This window comes from Vulpes lagopus, chromosome 11 (genome assembly GCF_018345385.1).
Source record: "Vulpes lagopus strain Blue_001 chromosome 11, ASM1834538v1, whole genome shotgun sequence".
NCBI classification, from domain to species: domain Eukaryota; kingdom Metazoa; phylum Chordata; class Mammalia; order Carnivora; family Canidae; genus Vulpes; species Vulpes lagopus.
The window spans coordinates 34,479,522-34,501,501 of NC_054834.1; the positions used below are offsets into that span (position 1 = coordinate 34,479,522).

The 21,980-nt window shown below is 36.4% G+C and overlaps 1 protein-coding gene across 1 annotated transcript in view; it reads left to right on the forward strand.

Moving 5' to 3' along the window:
• EPRS1 (glutamyl-prolyl-tRNA synthetase 1) overlaps positions 1-21,980 on the forward strand; it is a 64,732-nt gene that overhangs the window by 24,044 nt on the left and 18,708 nt on the right. The window contains exons 13-20 of the mRNA XM_041722269.1: positions 4,231-4,341; positions 5,994-6,130; positions 6,925-7,132; positions 8,008-8,120; positions 9,642-9,759; positions 15,711-16,067; positions 19,772-19,999; positions 21,022-21,284. Of these exons, the coding sequence (XP_041578203.1) occupies positions 4,231-4,341; positions 5,994-6,130; positions 6,925-7,132; positions 8,008-8,120; positions 9,642-9,759; positions 15,711-16,067; positions 19,772-19,999; positions 21,022-21,284 (1,535 nt within the window). The remainder of the gene's footprint in view (positions 1-4,230; positions 4,342-5,993; positions 6,131-6,924; positions 7,133-8,007; positions 8,121-9,641; positions 9,760-15,710; positions 16,068-19,771; positions 20,000-21,021; positions 21,285-21,980) is intronic.

Below are 21,980 nucleotides of genomic sequence, written 5' to 3' on the forward strand. Positions count from 1 at the left end.
AGTTTCTGTGATTGTGTTCTGTAATTCTTTTTTCTTATTGCTGCTTGATTGTGCTGATGCCTTGCCTCAAGAAATACTTGCTTGTCTCGCATGTGTCTTGAATTTGTTTCAGTCTTGTGTGTTTTTTGATACATAAAGAAATTAATTGGTTCTTTCTGTTGCTGCAGTTACTAATAAGTAGAATTTACAAGCAAAGTAAATTTGGTGTACATTTCATTAATAACCCAAATTTTAAAGGTTTTAAGTTTTAATAAAGTTAGACATATGTACTTAGTTCACTGTATTTCACTGCAGTCAGTTCTGCAGGGTCTGTAAGGTTGAACGACATTTTCCTCTTTTTTTCTTCCATTTTCTTCCCCTAGAGAAATCACTTGCAACTCTTTTAGATCATTCTTTGATATTTTTATTGCCTATATCTCTAAGTAAGATGTGTGTGTTGCTACTTCTTTACTTTTTTTTTTTTTTTTAAGTTTCAAATATCCTCATTTGTCTCCCAGTAGAAAGAGGGGACATAGGTCTCTTTCTCAGTCCTGTTGGTTTTCTTGTAGTTGATTGTTTTGTTTTTCCTCATTTGTTAAGTTTTCTGCTTCTAACTTCAACTCTCCATGAGTCGTCTAAATTTCCTACCAAGATGTTCTTGTGCCTTCCTACTCTTTCAGTTTCATCGTGTAGACAGCTCTGCTGGAGCCTTCTGCACTGCTCTGTGCTGATCTGGATGAGGGGCCCGGCCCGTTAGCTTCTGAAGCTCAGCAGTCTTCAGAGGTCAACCATTATCGTTCTAGGATCCCCTTTGCTCTTGTTCTGTAACGGATTGCCTGGTTCTTAGATCTCCCTCCTCTTAACATTTCTCTTGCGTTGCTATTCTCCATCCTTAGAGCTCCCTGAGAAGGGTTGGGTAAGGATGAAGATTTCTTGTGTATGATGTTTTTTCACTCTGAAATTTCATGCTGATATGTTATGGTGGGACTCTGTTTTAATCTCTGTCCATCGGAAGAACATGTGGCTTCTAATCTGGAAGCTCCTTCCTTTTGTTCTGGGAACTAGTTCATTTATGTATCATATTTCCAAATAAGATTTCTCTTGTTCTCTGAATTAGAAAACAAAACAAAACTTCTTGTTCCTGTTTCATGCTTAGAATATTAACACTGATAGGAATTATTTTTTTATGACATCTCTTCCCCATGTATTACTTTGGCTTTTGGTTTCATATTAAAGGCTATTAAAGACATCTCAGAGGTCTGGATAGTCTAGGTTATCTGTTCATGTTTAACCTGGAGGACTAAAGGCACAGTTAGAAGCCCTGAAAGAAAGACTTGGACTTGTCAGCTGAACCTCACAGTAGGGTGACCTGGCTGAGTCAGTTAGTTGGAGAACCTCTATGTCAGTAACTTTATCTCTTGTCTCTTGGATTAGGCAGTTTTTCCAGAGAAATTTTTTTAATTACTTGCTTGAAGTGTGAAGGCTTGGCTGTCAGAGCTTTGGAGCGGGACGGAGGAAGACTGAGGGCCTACCTAGTATCATACATTCACTTAATCCCCTTGTCTTTCTGTGCAATACCCTCACTTTCAGCTCCTTCTGGTATCTGCAAGGATCTAGACACCCTCCTCCTTACAGAGTAAACTTCCTTCTGTAGTTGGAGGGGAGGGGCAATTGCCTCATTGATGGAGCAGACAGGGAATGTTTCCATATAGTTTTCAATGGGGATGTGAGAGGGAGTGAAAGTAGATAAGTATTTTTCAGGCTGCTTTGTTTATCCACACATCTGAGGGACCTCTAAACATCAAGAACCATGTTTAAAACAGCACAGTTAAAACATTTCGATTGTTAGTAAAAATGGAGTTATTCTGATGATGTATCCTTTCATTTACTTTGCTGGCCATCCTGACCTCTTCCTACACTTCCTTCACTTTACCACTCTCTGACCCTTGAGGTACACATCTCTTATTTAGGGTTCATGTCCCATTCAGTCTGATTCCTGCTTTGTTATTTTGTAGCTTGCTTTTTCCAAGCTCTGAATAAAATGTAAGTGAAGCATCAGTGAACTAAATTTAATGCCCTGGCACTGTGAAGCAGTCATTAAGAACAAGGATAAAATTCTTCGGACACTCTCCCACTCTGAATAACCAAACATTTTTGTTTGAGCATCTTCTGCTGAAGGACAAGAGGGTGAACTTTGGATTAGCTGGAACTCTTAAAGTACATGCTCCTTTGGAGAAAGAGCTTTGTTTACAGAGTATATTATATATGGCAAAGAAAAGGGGAGAAAATGGATGAAGGGGACAGTGAGATGTTGGGTAATAATCAGTATCCCTCTGAAAACACTATAATCTATGTTTTCTTAGCCTGACATTGCATCTTGGTAGGAAACTAATACATAGTTTTTCTGAATCATAACTAAATAGAATCTATCTAGGTCCACTAAATAATCTACCTTGACACTCATAGGAGACATTTCACTAGTTTACTCTGTATTAATCTCTGTAATTTTCTTCATGGTTTTATGTAAGTGTTAAGATTTGAACTCTTCGGTCAAGGCAGAAAAGTCATCGCTTTAGAATATTCATTTCAGGGTAGTAGTTCCTTCCATCAACATTCATTTACTGCTTTAATTTAAAAATCTCTGTTAGTATTTCAGTGGTATGATAACGTAATAGTTTTTCCCCACAATCTCATCCCAGTCCCTTGCCTCTCTCCCTCCCTAGTAAATTAAAGTATGTAGAAACTTCTCTCTTTGACTCTAAATAAGGAAAGTCTTCCTTAAAATGAAAAAATTTCAAGTAAATCTCAGTAAATAAAAGGGTAGCTGTTTAGGGGAAGTGTGTTAAGGGTTCTGGAATCTTTTCCTTTCCCAGGCCTACCCTTACCCCAGTGGGTGGTGTCTGGCCTGAGAATTTGTGCTAGCCAGCCACTGCCCTAAGTGATCATTGTAATTAGTCAGGTATGAGAAACTGCCTTCTTTTGTCAGTTGAGGAAATGGAGCTGTAGTGAATTGGAGTAAGTTTCTCAGGCTGGTTTGTCTAGTTTTAGCTTCTTTAAAGAAATTAGATCTTCCTTGCTTAAATACTGAACTGACTAATCACAAATTAAATCTTTGATCATTTAAAAAAAAAAATCTTTGATCATTTTAGTTCATTGAAGCTGAAAGAAGGAACTTTAACTTATTAGTAAGAATGACCTTAAAGGTAACTCAAGGAAGGAATGGAATAATAGAATCTGGTCCTGATTTACTACCAACATGAAATATAAGTGACCCTCTGAGTCACTCAGAATTTTTGTATCATTCTTTTCAGAGGCTGAAAAATACTCTCAAAGCAAACAAAAAACGAAACAGTAGTAACAAAAAATAATACCAAAAAAACAAAACCCAAACATAGCCAAGTTTAATTAGCCATACCATTTCCTGCATCCTCCTTAGCTGTTTGTATATATTCCTCTATCCACATTTTTCTTCCATATGCTTTATTTAGTGTCTAAACACTTCTGTTTTGTGTGGTCATAATGGATAATTTTAAATTGAACAGTGAAAGGGGGAAGATAATCAGATTCAGAAAGGCATGCTACTACTGTTTTAGAGGTGGAGTTAGGTTAGAGCATAGCCAGTATGACCATTCATTCAGTTAATCCGCAAATGTTTGTTGATTACTTGTGTGTGCCAGGCCCTTGCTAAGTACTGGGAACACAGTGAGTGATCCGTATATATGTAGCTTGCAGATCAGTAGAATTGTCTTGTTTTTACTACAAATTTATAGAGTTGCCTTATTATAGTGGCCTAATGCTCTTTTGCTTTTGTGGTGATGTGTTGCGTAACACTGATTAAAAGTGATAATAAAATATATTCTTGGAAAACGGACTTCTCCAACAATACAAAATGACATCTCACACTTACCCATAGGATTGATATATAACCCTGCAGGATGATTTTTCCTCACCTTCTAATACCAGGGTTAAAAGTTATTTTCAAAAGTAATATTTTGCTTTAACTAATTGGTTTCTTTTCACCTGTCAGTAGTCATTTTTGGCAAGGAACTCTAAATTTCATGTAGTTTCGATTATGATTTTCTTTTTTTCTACTGGACAGTTAAATATTAGAGGAAACTTAGCAGGTAAACCAAAATATTAGTAAATGCAGTAACAAAGAAAGCCAGTTAGTATTCCTGTGCTATTATTTATTTTATTTATGAAGTTTTAAAAATAACTAAATGTTTTAACACGAGGACCCATCTATTGCAGGTTATTGACCCAGTGGCTCCACGATATGTTGCATTACTGAAGAAAGAAGTGATTCCAGTGAATATCCCTGAGGCTCAGGAGGAAATGAAAGAAGTAGCCAAACACCCAAAGGTCATCCTACACTTTTACCGATGTTATTCCTTGATGGAGCAGGATAATAAAAGGGAAAATGTGGTTTAGTGGCAATAGCATGGTTTTCGGATCATTTTCTATTCATTATTTGTCAGGATTTGACACTAATTGAAGTAAATGTTTTTGTGGGTTTCTTGCTGAAGAAGTTTATTCTAGTAATAATCCACAACACATCTCAGAACTTTTACACTCTGTGCCTATTGTTTTTTATTCTGTAGAGATAGCATATATTATGAAAATTTATTTTTTCCTGGGGTCATTTTGAAAGATATAATTCATGTTCTTATCTTTATAGAGAAGCTGAGGTTCATTCTGTTAACTAGGTTATTCATTGTTACCTTTGTCTTGCCAGAACATCAGACCTAGTAATATCGAATCACAATTTTTTTTTAAAAGTAGGCTCTACTCCCAATGTGGGGCTTGAACTCATGACCCTACGATCAAGAGTCACATGCTGTACTGACTGAGTCAGACATGTACCCTGTGAATCACAGTTTTGGTTAGGATTGATCACACTGCCATTTACTCTGTTTTAGGGAATATCAGTGAAGTGAGGATGAAATCTGTCCATCTAAATTCAGAATATAACTCTTAGATACAGATAGTAGGGAATTCCTCTTAGTTAAACCATGGTTGTTGTCTTAGATAGTTAGGACTGCTAAGTTGATAGTCTTGAAGTAAAAATAGATGCTTTTATTCCAGCTTTGTGGGTTGTCTATAAATATCTTCTTTGTATAGTGGAGATTTGTAGACTAATTCACTTATTTGCTAATAGTCTAATATACTCATAACCTTACTTATTTTAAGGGACTTCTAATAAGATTTAGAAAGAATGTATGTCTGTAATTGGTTTGGCTTTGCCTTTATTTTATACCTAATTAGTTCAGCCAAGTGAGTGGGGCTATCTGATGTACCATGTCATCTACTACAGTTAACTTCATTGTGAAGCTTACTGAATGCTTTGAAATTTGAATGATGAGGATAAAACATTCTGAGGTGTTTATTTGTTAAGATGATAGTTGTGTTCAGATAGCTTAGTTAATAGTTACACAAGTAATGAAGGATAAGTAATTAAGAACTAATTGATTTGGAGACACACTTTAAATGATGACTGGATTGCTCAGTGTGATCTGTGGAATCTTTTATCACTTTCCTCACAAAGCGTTACAGATTTAGCCCGTTAGCATTCTTCTCTGAGCCCAGTAGTATGTAAGTTGATACAGCACACTAATTTTTCTCAAATGCATTGGTACATTCATTGAATAATTTTTTTTTAATTTTTTTTTCATTGAACAATTATTAATCACAAGCTATGTAATATATATTTCACAAGATCTTATGCTTAGTGACATTCTGAGGATAGGAAAGCAGATTCTGATTGGAGGGACACCAAGGAATAGTAATACTGTCTTAGCTCTGAGAACAAAGAATTTTAGGCTGGAAGTAATCTTAGGGACAGGTCCTTTCATCTAACTGCCCTTAGCGTTATTGGTCAGGTGGCTGACCAACTCTCTGAGCTGGGGTTCAACATGTTTGGCTAAAGAATAAAATGAAAAAAATATATAAATTTGCATGCTGTGTTCAATAAATTGGTTTTTTCAATCAACATTTTCCTTTTTTTAATCAATCAGAATCCTGATGTTGGCTTGAAGCCAGTATGGTACAGTTCTAAAGTTTTCATCGAAGGTGCTGATGCAGAGACGTTGTCAGAGGGGGAGATGGTTACCTTTATAAATTGGGGCAACATCAACATTGCTAAAATACATAAGTAAGAATTTTTCATCTGGTTTTATATCAATATGGAAGGGAATTCTTAAGTTTATTCACTTATTAAAATTACCGGATTTAGACCCATTCATTTTCCCGACTGGTAAATCTGCTCAGGCATAGAAACTGCCAGTTCTGGACACAACAAATGTCTTTTCCATATGTGTTCCAGTTTATTAATCAGGTATTGGGATATGTTTTGCTTGTGATGTTGAAAGTTACTGTGCCTTGTTAAAAAAATAGTTCTGATGTTTCGGGTCCCTTGTTGTCATCTAATTCTCATTGTGCAGATGCCTGCAGGAGGGATACTTTGGACAGAATTTATAACATTCTTTGTCCTAAAATATGGTTTAAAATTGTTTTCAAATGAATATGAATTTTTCATTTATTATAGCATGCTACACTTGTTTGTTCTTAAGATTACATAGAACGTATGCTAATAAAATTATATAATAATTCTGAAATCTTAATTCAGTCATTTTACATATGATTTCAAGTGTGTCATGTTTAAAAATACAGTACTTTACATTTTTTAATGCTTAATGCAGATGACTTTAAAATTTGTAAATATGTTCATGTTCTTCATCAGATGTGTGTGCACCTGTTCTCTAGTAGGTTGTATTTAATTTGTCTCTTACCTGGTATATGTCTAGAACATAGTAGAAGTTAAAATAAATGTTTCTTTTGACATTTTTCCGAAGAAAAATTCCTAGCCACTTACTACAGATGTAGAACAAAATAATGCATTTATGGAAATTCTGGTTTTCTTTAAACACTTTTCAATCTTATATCTAGAAATGCAGATGGAAAAATTGAATCTCTTGATGCAAAATTGAATTTGGAGAACAAAGACTACAAGAAAACCACGAAGATCACTTGGCTTGCAGAGACTGCACATGCACTTCCAATTCCAGCAATCTGTGTCACTTACGAGCACTTGATCACAAAGCCAGTGCTAGGAAAAGATGAGGACTTTAAGCAGTATGTCAACAAGAATAGTAAGGTAGGCTTCTAAAAGAAACTGTATTTCCTTTTTCCTTATTATATAAACTTCTTAGAATTTTTGTTTTGTTTTGTTTTGTTTTTAACTTCTTAGAATTTTTAAAATCACTCACTTTTAAGTATTTGGTTTTCTTTTTTTTTAAGGCTTTTAAAATTTTTTTAGATTGTTTATAATAAAATAATTATTTTATTTCTATTATATAAATATAAATATATAATATATAATATATTTACAATATTTATTTATTTATTTATTTTAATTCATGAGAGACACACAGAGAGAGAGAGAGGCAGAGACACAGGCAGAGGGAGAAGCAGGCTCCATGCAGGGATCCTGACGTGGGACTCGATCCCTGGTCTCCAGGATCACACACACCCTGGGCTGAAGGCGGCGCTAAATCACTGAGCCACCCAGGTTGCCCAAGTATTTGGTTTTCAAGTAAAATGGAAAAGATCTATAAAATTTTGTTAAAATATGAAAAGATGTGATGTTTCCATTTTACAGAAGATAGGAGCTAAAGCACAGTGAAGTGAAAGAACTTATGCTTAAGTGCTGTCTTGTTTTGCCTTTTAGTAGGTCTCTAGTGCTTTTTGTACTGCAGCTGATATTTATGAGCTTATTCATATGGGCAGGGATACCGACTGATCAGGTTCGTTGAAAGGTTTCCTGAAGTTCATCAGTTCATTAATTTTAACTTTAAAAATACAGTATATATAATTGTTTAATTCTTAACTGTTTTACTGCATCTGCTTAGGTAGTGAAGTTTTTAACATATTTGTATAAAATAATATTCCACCTTCTGGAAAAAACAACTTATATTTTAGAGTTTTCAGTGCTCTGACTTCTAAGGTATATTTTGGTCTTCTGTGATACAGCATGAAGAACTAATGCTGGGGGACCCTTGCCTTAAGGATTTGAAAAAAGGAGACATTATACAACTCCAGAGAAGAGGGTTCTTCATATGTGATCAGCCATATGAACCTGTTAGGTAAGTAAATGTCACTGAGTATTTAAATGAAAATACGTAACATTCTTATAGTAAATAAGACTTTAAAAATTGAATTTCTACTAAAAAACTGTGACTACTGGAGGGTATTATGCTGAGTGAAATAAGTCAATCGGAGAAGGACAAACAGTGTATGGTCTCATTCATTTGGGGAATATGAATAATAGTGCAAGGGAATATAAAGGAAGGGATAAGAAATGTTGGGAAATATCAGGAAGGGAGACAGAACATAAAGACTCCTAACTCGGGGAAACGAACTAGGGGTGGTGGAAGGGGAGGAGGGCGGGTGTTGGAGGGGAATGGGTGACGGGCACTGAGGCGGACACTTGACGGGATGAGCACTGGGTGTTTTTCTGTATGTTGGTAAATTGAACACCAATAAAAATTAATTAAAAAAAAAACTGTGACTAACAGTTTTTCTATATTTAATATTTCAGATTTTATTTTATTTTATTTTTTTAATATCTCAGATTTTAATAGTAATAAGTAGTAACTCTGAAATAGCAAATAGTAGCAGTTTATTCATTTCTAAAATTAAACCATCTTATAATTCATTTTCATGCAGTCCAAGTATAAAGAAAAAAATCTTAGTCTATCTTATCTTGGGGTTAAAATTATTACTATTAATTTTTTCTTTATAGTGTATTTTCATTAGATATATTGTAGGAATACTACAAAATTTGAAGAAATCATTTGCTTGTAGTAATCTCGGGTGGTAGATTTTGCTAATGACTGTACTCTTCAAAATAGAATTGAGAACTTCTTGTGTTTTATAGAAATCTTCTGTTTATAAGCAGATTAGGTGTGGTATGTAGATGCATTTGTTTTATTTTTTTTTTAATTAATTTTTATTGGTGTTCAATTTACCAACATACAGAAAAACACCCAGTGCTCATCCCATCAAGTGTCCACCTCAGTGCCCGTCACCCATTCCCCTCCAACACCCGCCCTCCTCCCCTTCCACCACCCCTAGTTCGTTTCCCCGAGTTAGGAGTCTTTATGTTCTGTCTCCCTTCCTGATATTTCCCAACATTTCTTTTCCCTTCCTTTATATTCCCTTTCACTATTATTTATATTCCCCAAATGAATGAGAACATACACTGTTTGTCCTTCTCCGATTGACTTATTTCACTCAGCATAATACCCTCCAGTTCCATCCACGTTGAAGATGCATTTGTTTTAAGTCAGGAATGAGACTATTAGCATCCACTAATACCATTTCTGGTGGCAGGCAGAGTAGCTGTACTTTTGTTCTGGAGTAGCGTGTTTATATCTACAAAGGTTCTTAAACTGGAAGGTTAAAATTAGTACTGTGAAATTTTACTTATGTATTCATTGTTTTTAAACTACTCTGAAGAGCTTCTGATTTGAATAATAAGAGAATGGACTGTTTATGCTTTGAAGCATTAACATCGTGCCATTGAGTGAATCTAAGAATTCAGTTGTAATTACTGTTAGATGATGTTCAAGTAAACTTTTTTTGGCCCTCCATTTTCTCTTTAGCCCATATAGCTGCAAAGAAGCCCCTTGTGTTTTGATATACATTCCTGATGGGCATACAAAGGAAATGCCAACATCTGGATCAAAGGAAAAGACCAAGGTAGAAACAACAAAAAATGAGGTAAATGTGACATTTATGGATATGTCTCTCATCAACCATTTTTTTACTCCAGGATTTAGAATCTTTCTTTATAAGTGGTCGTTTTTCTTACTGTTGACATTGAAAAATACAGTGGTTCTTAGTTTTGGGTGGTTTGTTCTTGTCCTGTCAAGTTTTCAGAACATCTTGCGAAACAAGATTTTTAAAATTTAATTATTTTTGATATTGAAAATATGAATGAAAAAGTGAGAAGGAGTAGATTGAAAGAATGTTTTTTTTTTTAATTTTTTATTTATTTATTTTAGTCACACAGCGAGAGAGAGAAAGAGAGAGAGAGAGAGGCAGAGACATAGGCAGATGGAGAAGCAGGCTCCATTCACCGGGAGCCCGACATGGGATTCGATCCCGGGTCTCCAGGATCGCGCCCTGGGCCAAAGGCAGGCGCTAAACCGCTGCGCCACCCAGGGATCCCGAAAGAATGTTTTTTTATTTTTTTATTTTATTTTTTCCGAAAGAATGTTTTTAGAAAGATTCCCCACCACCACCAATACTGCTGCAGCAGATCCTTTTTCTTTTTACATTTTTTTTTTCCCCTTGTATCTCTATACCCAGTGTCAGGCTTGAACTCACAACCGTGAGGTCAGGAGTCACAGACTCCACTGACTGAGCCAGCTAAGTGCCCTAAATCGATTTCTTCTTAAATCCTATCAGGAGCATCCTGTCGAGCTGAGGAGTACACTGAACACCACCTACTTTTAGCTACTTACTTTACACCTGGAAAGAACAGGAAAAATCCCTTGCCCAAGATAACAGAAGTCATTATTGACAGAGTCAGGACAGTGACTGACCTTTCTGGTTCCCTGTCTCTACTTTCCTGTCAAACTCCAGTGCCTCTGAGAGAAGAGCTGACAGACCAAAGTTCATAAAAGAGCATGGATAGGAACTGCTATGATGCAGGTGATAGGAAGCTGTGTTGTTTCCTGCCTTTTTCTATTCATTCTTTGTCTTGGGAGTAGTGCTTAATTTCTTTGCTTAAGAATGAGCTGGGAATCTGCCCGGCAGTCAGGGTTGGGAGGGACATTCCAGATGGAGACACAGCTTCCCCACCAGAAAGGGTGTGAATTTGAGAACTGGCAACGTGTTTAGAGAATGAGGGGGTTCACTGTGTAGGCAGATGGAGCTCCTCAAACTTCCTTGATTCACATAGTAACCTTGGTTCTTTGCTAATTTTTTCGGGGCACCCAAGGGTTAAGTGAAATTCCTAACAGTTCTCTTTGTTAAGTAGTTCATTTCAGACTAGTTGTTTGAACTAATTGTTTGATAAACGTTCATATCCCAGTAGTCATTTGAAAAAATTAGATACATAAATTGAAAGAAAAGAAAAATTTTATTCCAACGCTGATGTTTTATGCTGTATTTTCTTGCAAATTTTGTTACTTATTTTAATATGAATAAAATTTTATTCATAAAAGATTTTATTCTCAAATTTAAATATTTTAACTTTAATTTTTATTTCATTCTTAAAGTGATAATACTAGTTAAGAGAAAAAATAATACTTTCTTTCTTTCTTGAATCTTGGACTCAGGTTGGACACTACCAGACTAATTTTAACACAGCAGCTGTGGAAAAATTAGTTTTGCAAAGATATGACATCATTGAAAGAAACGTAACATACTCTAATGTTAAAATTGAACCCCTTGAGCTTGTAGTACATGCAGTGTTTTGACAGATGTTGAGTATATTTCTCTGTTTTCCTTGGATATTTAAAATATTTTGTGGTACTCCTATGAATTTCCTATAGCACACTGGGGCACCTTAATGCATATTTTAGAATCCATAGATGTCGGGTTGGCTTTGATGATTTGGTAGCAGTGTAGAACATGTCTTGGAAGGTGAATTGGGAAGTAGGATTGGAAGATCTTTTAAGTGGTCAGGAAGCCAGAGGATGTGAGCAGGAGGGTTATAAAGTAGGCCATGAATTCAGGAAGTAGAATCAGTAATACAGTAAGTCCTAATTTTGTTTGGTTGACTAGGCAAATAAATGACAATCTGTGCTAGGGAAGACAGAAGCATGTAAGTTTATCAGGTATGAGTTTGGAATTATTTACAGTGGGAATGTCATGACTTGAGCTTTTATTTTTTTTATTTTTTTATTTTTTATTATTTTTTTTATGACTTGAGCTTTTAATTTACATAAATTAAATACTATGTGATCTCAGTCAAAAGAAAATGAAAAGAAGAAAAATAATTTAAATAGGGAAATTCTCAAACTTTTTAGTCTTAAGTCCCTATGCACGCTTAAAAACGATTGAGGACCCCTTTTGTTTATGTGGGTTCTATTTATCAAGATTTACTATACTAAAAGCTAAAATTGACAGGTTTTTGAAAGGGTTTATTAATTCATATTGATTGATTGAGTGTGTATGTGAGCCAGGCGTAGGATAGGGAGAGTCTTAAGCACTGTTGGGAGCCCATTGCAGGGCTCGGTCTCACAACCATGAGATCATGACCTGAGCCAGAATTGAGAGTCAGATGCTTATGCACTAAGCCACCCAACTGCCCCTATTAATTCGTTTTAAAAGGATAATAACCCAACTATATGTTTATATAAGTGACATTTTTTAATGAAAAATGACTATATATTTTTTAAATTTTGAGTTCAAATGAAGGTGTGGTTTTTGCATTTTTAAATATTTGTTTAATGTCTGACTTAACAGCCTCCCAAAAAAACTGCCATGTACACTCAACAAAAGACTGACTCAAAAGGACAGATTACATCTGAGTGTATTATCAAACAGCTGTAACCTCACAGACCTCTTTTGGAAAGGGTCTCAGAAATCTTCTGGGTTCCATATGCCAGCTTTGAGAACTGCTAGTATATGTGATGAAATAAGCATGCCATGGGAATTGTAGCTACCCAGTCCCTCATTGATCCTAGTTTCTACCTGTACTTCATACTTTTTACATATCCTGTAAAGATGCTAATGTAATGCTGTAAGTTTCTGTATTCTTTTTTTTTTCCAAATTTTTATTTAAATTCTAGTTAACATATATAGTGTGATACTGGTTTCAGAAGTTTATGTATTCTTGAAAATCTTTATGTTCTACAAAGTGGCATACTAAAACCAGGGCTGGTTTATTAGAAAAAAGAGAGTTGAGGCAAAATAATAACCCATGCGTCTCCTATAGTTTTAGTCAAGTGATGACTGGTCAGCAGTCCTCGGAGGCTCAACTAGCCTGGACATGCACAGTGGCTCACTCCCATGGGTGGCAGTTGATGCTGACTATTGGCTAGGAAAGTGGAAGTGTTGAACAAAGCAGCTGCAAGTGACCTCTTTAGCGTGGTAGTGTCAGAGTAGTGAGACTTTGTATATGACAACTCAGAACTCCGGAAGTGAGTGTCCAGTAGACATGGTGGAAGCAGCATTGCTTTTTATGTTTTAACCTTAAAAATCTCATATAGTGGGATCCCTGGGTGGCGCAGCGGTTTGGCGCCTGCCTTTGGCCCAGGGCGTGATCCGGGAGACCCGAGATCGAATCCCACGTCAGGCTCCCGGTGCATGGAGCCTGCTTCTCCCTCTGCCTGTGTCTCTGCCTCTCTCTCTCTCTCTCTCTCTCTCTCTCTCTGTGACTATCATAAATAAATAAAAAAAATTAAAAAAAAAAAAATCTCATATAGTGTCATTTCTGCTATGCTCTTGGGCCAAGCACTCATAACCTTGTCTAGATGCAAGAGGAGGGAGGGGATAGGCTCCACCTCTTGATGGAGGGTGTGTCATAATGTTTATGGATATGCTTTGGAACTTGCACACATCCTAATAGAAGTTCAAGTACAGTTGACTAGGATTGGGATTCAACACTGCAGGCAGCCTTAAGGCTAATGTTCTCTCCTTTGAAATGTACGTCTTTGGGGCTGTTTGCCTCTAATAGAAACCGATATCATCATAATTAAAGTCTGTCTCAAGGAGGATCCTGCCTGAAACTTTCTTTTTTTTTAAGCTCAGGAGGATAGCTGTTTGAAATCTCTTCCTCTGCATTTACACCTTCATTAGATGGCTTAATGTTATGGTAAACAGTATTTTTAAAGTACTACCTGCATTCAAAGGCCGCTCCCTTTTTTTTTTTTAAAGAATTTTATTTATTTATTTATTTGAGAAAGAGGGCGCACAAGCAGGAGGCTGACATGGGGCCTGGGATTATGACCTGAGCTGAAGGCAGACAGACACTTAACCAACTGAGCCACACAGGGGCCCCAAGGAAGGCACTTCTAAGACTTTGCTTTTTAATTGCAAGAAGGCTTTTTCCTGTGTATTCTTTGATGTAAAACATTAACGTACTGGGAGAAATCACCACAAGGTGCTAAGATTTTTCAGTTATCCTGATACCTCTTATACTGTTTGCGAGGCATGAATGAGTCAGTTCAGGTTCTCAAAAATAAAAGAACAGAATGTATATATTTTTGATACAGAATGGCTCCTTTTACTGTATTCTTGCTTTACTGTATAATATTATGCAATTACAGATGCATATTAATATTTATGGTTATATATTTTAAGGAAGTAATTTTGGGTATATGTGGGATTTTAAAAAATATTTTATTTATTATTTTTTAATAATCTACATTCAGTGTTGGGCTTGAACTCACAACCCCAAGATTAAGTCACATGGTTTACCAACTGAGCCAACCAGGCACCCCAAACGTATTTAGTTTTTGACTTACATGTTGACTTCAGAACCTAACCCCCACGTAAAATGCAACTCTGATATAGCTTGAAGTGCTCTTTAGTTATTCAGGTAAAGATGTCTTAGAGACCATTCAGAATGCTTGGTCTGGGATCAGAACAGAGTTCTGAAGTCGAGATGAAAATTTTGGAGTTGATATACATGACTCATAAATATGGATGAGATTCTGAAAAATTAAGTAGAAGATCATTAAAGAAAAAAGTCATGGGGAAGGTATGGAAGCTAGGTTTTAAATTTGGAAGAGTTTCAGTAGGGGGGAAAGCTTTCTAGGCAGAAGGAAAGCATAACATTGAAAATAAAAGCACAGTTATTCACTACCCAGTGATCATTTTAGTAACATACCTTTAGGTTTATTGTATATACTTATATATATATAATCATATGCCTGGAAATATATAATTTTACACAAAAATGGAATTGTTCCATAATAATGAGTTAAATCATATCGCAGTATTTCATAGAAGTCTTGCTTGTCATCAATTTAGATATCTTTCTTAAAAAGTTAATACCCGGGGATCCCTGGGTGGCGCAGCGATTTGGCGCCTGCCTTTGGCTTAGGGCGCGATCCTGGAGACCCGGGATCGAATCCCACATCAGGCTCCCGGTGCATGGAGCCTGCTTCTCCCTCTGCCTGTGTCTCTGCCTCTCTCTCTCTCTCTCTCTCTGTGACCATCATAAATAATAAATAAAAAAAATTTAAAAAAAATAAAAAATAAAAAGTTAATACCCGAAACTTACTGATACTCAGTTTTTTCCAGCCTTTGTAATTAAAAGCTTTAAGCAGATTTATTACCTTATATTTTTCCATCACACTGATGGGTTCAGTACAGTTACCTCTCTTTTATAGTTGAAACCAGAAACAGCTTATGTAACTAATTCAAGGTCGCACAGCTGGTATGTGGTGGAACAATGATTTATTCTTAGATCTGTTGGATGTGTCATAATTTATTTAATCCCCTAATGGCAAGAATTTAGGTTATTTTTAGGTTTTTACAATGATAAAAATGTTCCAGTGCATATCATAGCCGTGTATCTCTACTTTCGTTTACTTCTGTCATTTTTCATTAGGATACATTTTTAGGAATGAGATTATTTACTTAAACGTTTTAAGGGATTAAAACTTATTTTTTTAGTGTAAAATGTTATATGACAACCAGTTTGGTACAATTTTATGAGGGGACATTTAACATGAATTAATTATTTCACCTTTGGTTTTCTGCCTCTGTAGCCAACGACTCCTTTTAAGGAAAAACCAGGTCCTTCTTTGGTTAATACTTGTGCTACATTTGAGGACTTCTTGGTCCTTTACAACAGAGTGGCTGCTCAAGGCGATGTGGTTCGTGAACTAAAAGCCAAGAAAGCAGCAAAGGAAGATATAGATGCAGCTGTAAAACAGCTTTTGGCTTTGAAAGCTGAATATAAGGAGAAAACTGGCCAGGAATATAAACCTGGAAATCCTCCTGCGGTGGTACCGAATGTTTCTTCTACATCATCAGCAAGTATTGTGGAAAGTAAATCTCTTTATGATGAAGTTGCTGCCCAAGGGGAGGTGGTTCGTAAACTGAAGGCAGAGAAAGCCCCGAAGGTCAGTGTGCTGGAATATGTAGAGACAGTATTGTTTATAAACAGCTTGAATATTTTGGCAGAACAATCAATACTTACTGATACCTGCTATGTGCCAAGCTCTGGAAATATTAACAAGAAGCAGCTCATCATCTAGTGTAGGGGAGGGTGTCGGGGAGGAAATAAACACTATAATCCATGTGATGTGACTGTAATCCTGTGTGATGGTGTGAATTGTTCTCAGAAGCCTTTATGGTTGTAAGTAGCAGGGAAGGAGGTTAAAATTCGTAAAGGATATTTAAAATAGTCCTGACGTAAAGGAAGCTACTTTTGGATGAGCAAAGTTCAGAGAAGGTACTCTTGAAGTGTAGATACATGGTTCTCAAGCTTCGTGTACGTCAGAATTACCAGAGAGCTTGTTATAACACAGATTGTAGGGTCCGGACCTTTTGAACTTCTGCTTCAGTAAATCCAGAGTATGCAGAGAATGTGCATTTGTAAAAAGCAGTCCTTCTGGCCGAGTATGGAAGACAGCAGAGGCGGAGGTATATATTCAGGAAATAATGGGTTGTCATGACGATTTTGACCAGTGACCATTTCTGATTCTTCATAGGGGAACCCTCAAGTTATAATAACTCTTAAGTATACATTTTATTCTTGTTTTAATGATCTCTTTAGGCAGAACATTTAGCCAAGTGGGTGGTAGCACAGTGTGGGAAAACAGGATTGTTTGTTGTAAGAGACAAAAGGAATGGCATCTGTGATAGAGAACAGTCATATTTATTTTTAATTTTTAAGAGATTTTAGTATGTATGTATGTACTTATTTATTTTAGAAAGAGTGTGCGTGAGCATGGTGGGGCAGAAGCAGAGGGGGAGGGAGAGGGACAAGCAGATTCCCGCTGAGCTCAGAGCCTGAAGTAGTGGCCAGTCTCACAACCCTGAGATCATGACCTTAGCCGGAACCAAGAGTTGGACCGTTTACTAACTGAGTCACCCCAGGTACCCTGACACAGGTTGTATTTAATAATCAAGATAGCCAGTTCTATTCAAACAGAACCATAGTTCTATAACTGGATATAATCCAATCCCTCATAAGCTTCCAAAAATTAAAGACTTTGCTGCGACACAAACACAGAGAGGTATGGTGAACCCTGGGAGTTGACTTCTGTGACTGGAGGAGATTTGTTCTTGTCAAGGGATCTGTTGTCCCATCAGCATCCTGGACTTTGGTCAGAGAATGGACTAAGAGATTTCAAGTTCCCCATCTCATTAAGAAGTTGCTGGGCATCTAACTGGGAACTGAGCCCTTAAGATTCTTTCATGGACATTAGACATCTGCGGAAGAAAGAAAATGCTTTGGGGAGATCTTGGAGTTTTGTTCCAGAAGTTAATATTTTTCTCTCCATTGTGAAGTGTGAGAAATCTTCTCTTTTTTCCTTAGTGAGCCTGTTGGAAGTCCTGCAGAGCTATGATGATCTTCAGATAGTTTTGCTTCTAGGAATAAAGCCTGCAGCTTATAATGTAAATCCTTGGTATTTCCTGCCCTTTGGCAAGGTTAGGAGTGATTTCTACTCTGTAGATCAGACACAAGCTATGGACCGCTTTCTAGATGTAATTTGAGAGGAAGGGCTTTGGTCTTTAAATTCCTTCATTCTGAAAAATAAATAAATAAATAAATAAATTCCTTCATTCTGATAGAGTACATTGAGATTCTGTGCTGATTCTTAGGCAGGAAGTTCTGTGTGGGGTAGTGACAGCAACCATATACTAAAAGCAGCAGCCACCTGTACCTCCTGTCTCATTGGGTTAATGGATTATATCATACTGCCTGAAATAGCATGGTCAAGCTTATGAAAAGTCAGCCTATGGGTAAAAATATCTGAATTTCTTTGGTAATTAGCTACTTTTATTAGGTACTTTTTGATAATGATAAATATAATACTGAAATGAGCCTGGCTTTAGTTTAACCTGTATTTACCGAATACTTAAAATGCACCATATCTGTGTTTCAAAATACTGCTTATATTTTTTTCTTCTTTAAATGCTAAGAGGAGTAAATAGTGCTCTGTCTTGTTCTAGAGAGTCAACCCAGTTATTAGGACTGGAGGTGTTCTTTAGGTAATATCTGGCACTGTGTTAGTATTTTGTGTTTAATCCTCACAACAGCCATGTTCAATGATTGATGTTCAAATAATAAAATATAATACTTCTTTTTTTTTTTGTTGGTTTTATAACTAGTGAGAAACTGAGTATGAAAGTAATTTCCTGAAGTTTACAAAGCCTAGATTCCAATTTTGCAGTCACATTCCTAAGTAATTTCTCATTAGAGGTGGTGGTAGTCAGGCATTGCATTGTGAGCACCAGAGAGTTATGGTTTTACTAGTTTATTAATTTATTAAGCAGATCTGTACTTACTTTTCATTAGTAATTTGTCTAAGCCTCTTAACCTTTCCATTTCTTACAAAAATAGTTCTATTAATAAATTCTATTAAGTCATGTTCGGTGGTAAAGAAGGTGATCAGCTGAGGATTTAGAGTTACAGGCTTCGATGAGAACTTTTCCTTCTCTATTTGTCCATTCTTCTATCTGCCTCACCTCCTCCCTGCTTCAGGGTCAGATGGATAATTCTGTTTAAGAACTTCTAAGCATAAAGGCAGAGTATAAGCAAAAGGTGAGCAAGGAGTGAAAACTTGGAAGAGTCTACCTCCAGTTTCTCCTTCAAGTCCACCTTCTGCTCCTCTTCCTTTCTTCTGCTCAGTGGAGTGGTTGCTGAACAGTGACTCAGGCAAATACAGTGTGAGTTGCATATCTGAGAACACACCAAAGATAAAATAATTCTGAATGCTGAGTAACTTTAAAACTTGAAGTCAGTTCCAGATTTGAAATTATTATCTTTTAAAGTTCTAAAGTTACAGTTTCAAAAAATAAAACTTTGATTTTGGACTGGTCTGTGCATAGATGGTCCTACTGTTCAGGTAACGTGTCCAGCTTGGGTCTTTTTTTGCCTGTGCCTGTTGTCCTCTGCTAGAATCATAAGCATCTCAGTTGGGCTGAGTGTTTCATTTTTTTCATAATGATTACTTTGAAGTATCAGAGGATGATGTAGTTAATGTCTGATTAAAATCTCAACATACCAGGGTGCCTGGGTAACTCAGTTGATTAAGTGTCCAACTCTATTTGGCTTAGGTCAGATCGCAGGACCCTGAGATACTGCGCCTTTCATGGGTTCAGCGCTCATTGGGGAGTCTAGTTCTTATCCTCTCTGTCTCCCTCTGCCCTTCCCCTGCTTGCACTCTTTGTCTCTAAAATTTATTTACTAATAAATCTTTAAAAAAAAACAACAAACCTCAACATACCTACTTATTTTATTGTAAATTTTTAAAAGAATAATGTAGTTTTTAGTTGGGCCCAAGCTGTGGTTTGTTTTGTGCTGTTTTTTTTTTAGTAGGCTAATGAAAATAAGGTTTGTACAGCAAAGCTATTGAGCTGATCTTTATTCTGATTTTGTAATTTCTGGTTCCACTATTTATAGACCTAGGGCTTAGACACTGCCAGTTTGCTTGGGTATTCTATTATTTATTTGTTTACATATGTAAAATGGGAAGTTACAGTACTATATGTGTATGTGTATTTGTTTTTATGATTTGTTTATAGGATTATAATGATTTTAATAATCAGTGAAACTTTCTGAAATTTCTGAATGGTTTTTTGTCTTTTATTTTAGGCTAAAGTAAACGAAGCTGTAGAATGCTTACTCTCCCTGAAAGCTCAGTATAAAGAAAAAACTGGAAAGGAGTACATTCCTGGTCAGCCCCCATTATCTCAAAGTTCACACTCAACTGCTGGCTCTGAGTCTAGTGGTCCAGAAGCACCAGAATCCAAAGTACTTTTTGACAAAGTAGCTTCTCAAGGAGAAGTAGTTCGAAAACTTAAGGCTGAAAAAGCCTCTAAGGTTAGTGTGATATTTTGTTTGTATTTTTGTTTCTTACATTAGATGGAATTTTTTTTTTTTTTTGCCCAGAACACTTCCTGGCCTATCAAATCAAAGTTCTCATATTTCATTTCTCAACTTTTGTGTATTAGAAAAGCTCTTGTTGATCGTTTCTCTGCCATTCTAGATTTGACTAGACATTCTCTTAAGATTCTGCCTTCCTCTGACATTGTACTTAAACACACTATTTTAGCTGTGGATTAAATTGTCTGCTTCTCTCTAGTCTTTGAGATCCTGGAGAATAGGGACGTAGGCCCTAGCAGTACCTGGCTCCTTGTGGGCCTGTGATGCAGGATTTTTGTTTTACTCATTCTCCTAAAGCTGAGTCAGTCTTAAATGGCAAGTGTTATTTTGAGCTCTGGTATAGTTTGTGCTAATTATAATTCTCTTCATAGGAGTAGGATTTTTTTTGGCACAGATTTGTGAATGGAAAACAGTACATCATTACAGATTTTGAAGTTTAACCAGTAACACTGGAACTTGATTGCTGTCATCTTTATGATTGTAAAATGTTGAATGTAATGTAGTTTAATGGCTCCTAACTAAAATTGCAGTGGTATACGTGTTATATGTAAGTGCTTTCTAACAGAACTTCCCATGTTGGTGGATGTGTTTGGTAGCACTCCAGTAACAGTAGTCACTAGCCATGTCACCACTGAAGACGTGAAATGTGGCTGTTGTGACTGAGCAACTGAGTGTTTAGTTTTATTTACTTTAGTTTAAATAGCTACAGGTAGCTAACAACTGCTGTTCAGGCAAGGTGGTTATAGTACTGTTTTTCAGTCCCTCTTTTGTACACTTCTCTCCCTGTTGTATTTTTTTATTTTCAGTAGTTAGTACATCTAATGTTCTCCACCCCTACCCCATTCCCCTCTGTCTCCACTTGTGTTTTCAAATCTGTTTATGAAGCTTTGGACATTGGTGCTTAGACAGTGATTTGAATTAAGTATTATCTTCTCTTTTCCTCTTTTGTTAAACTAAAGGATCAAGTAGATGTGGCTGTACAAGAACTCCTTCAGCTGAAAGCACAGTACAAATCTCTGACAGGAGTAGAATATAAGCCTGTCTCTGCCACTGGGGCTGAAGACAAAGATAAGAAAAAGAAAGAAAAAGAAAATAAATCTGAAAAACAGAATAAGCCTCCGAAACAAAGTGATGGTCAAAAGAAAGATTCCTGTAAAAACCAAGGAAGTGGGCTGTCATCAAGTGGAGCAGGAGAAGGGCAGGGGCCTAAGAAACAGACCAGGTAATAAAACATGGAAGCTTCATTAGAAGTGAAGCATTTTTATTTTTTTAAGATTTTATTTATTTATTCATGAGAGATAGAGAGAGAGGCAGAGACACAGGCAGAGGGACAAGCAGGCTCCATGCAGGGAGCCCGACATGGGACTTGATCCCAGGACTCCAGGATCACGCCGTGGGCCGAAGGCAGGCACTAAACTGCTGAGCCACCCAGGGATCCCTAGAAGTGAAGCATTTTTTAATGAATTCAGCTCTTAAATTATTCTTTTAAAGAACAAATTTCGGTTAGTTTGGTTATCGTGAGAAGTTGGAGAATGCTAGAGGTTTAGTGCCAGCAGGTAGCTTTTGTTAATTTTCTATTTATTTAAATAGGTAACAATTTTTTTGCTTGGTTCAGAACTCTCAGAATATAAAAAAGTTCAGTGAAGTCTCATGCCCATGCTTGTATCCCATCTTCCCAGTTTCTCCTACCACCATAATGAACTGGTAACCACAGCTAGTTTCTTATGTAACCACTGATCGATTGATCTTCATTTGGCTAAATAAATAAAAACAAATATATATCAACATTCCCCTTTCCTCACTTTTAATACAGTTGGTAGCCTGACAGTACTCACTGTCTTACACCTTAAGCAAATTTTTCAGATGAAAATCTTTTATAGTGACTAAACGATGACTTTATTCTCAATAGGATTTCACA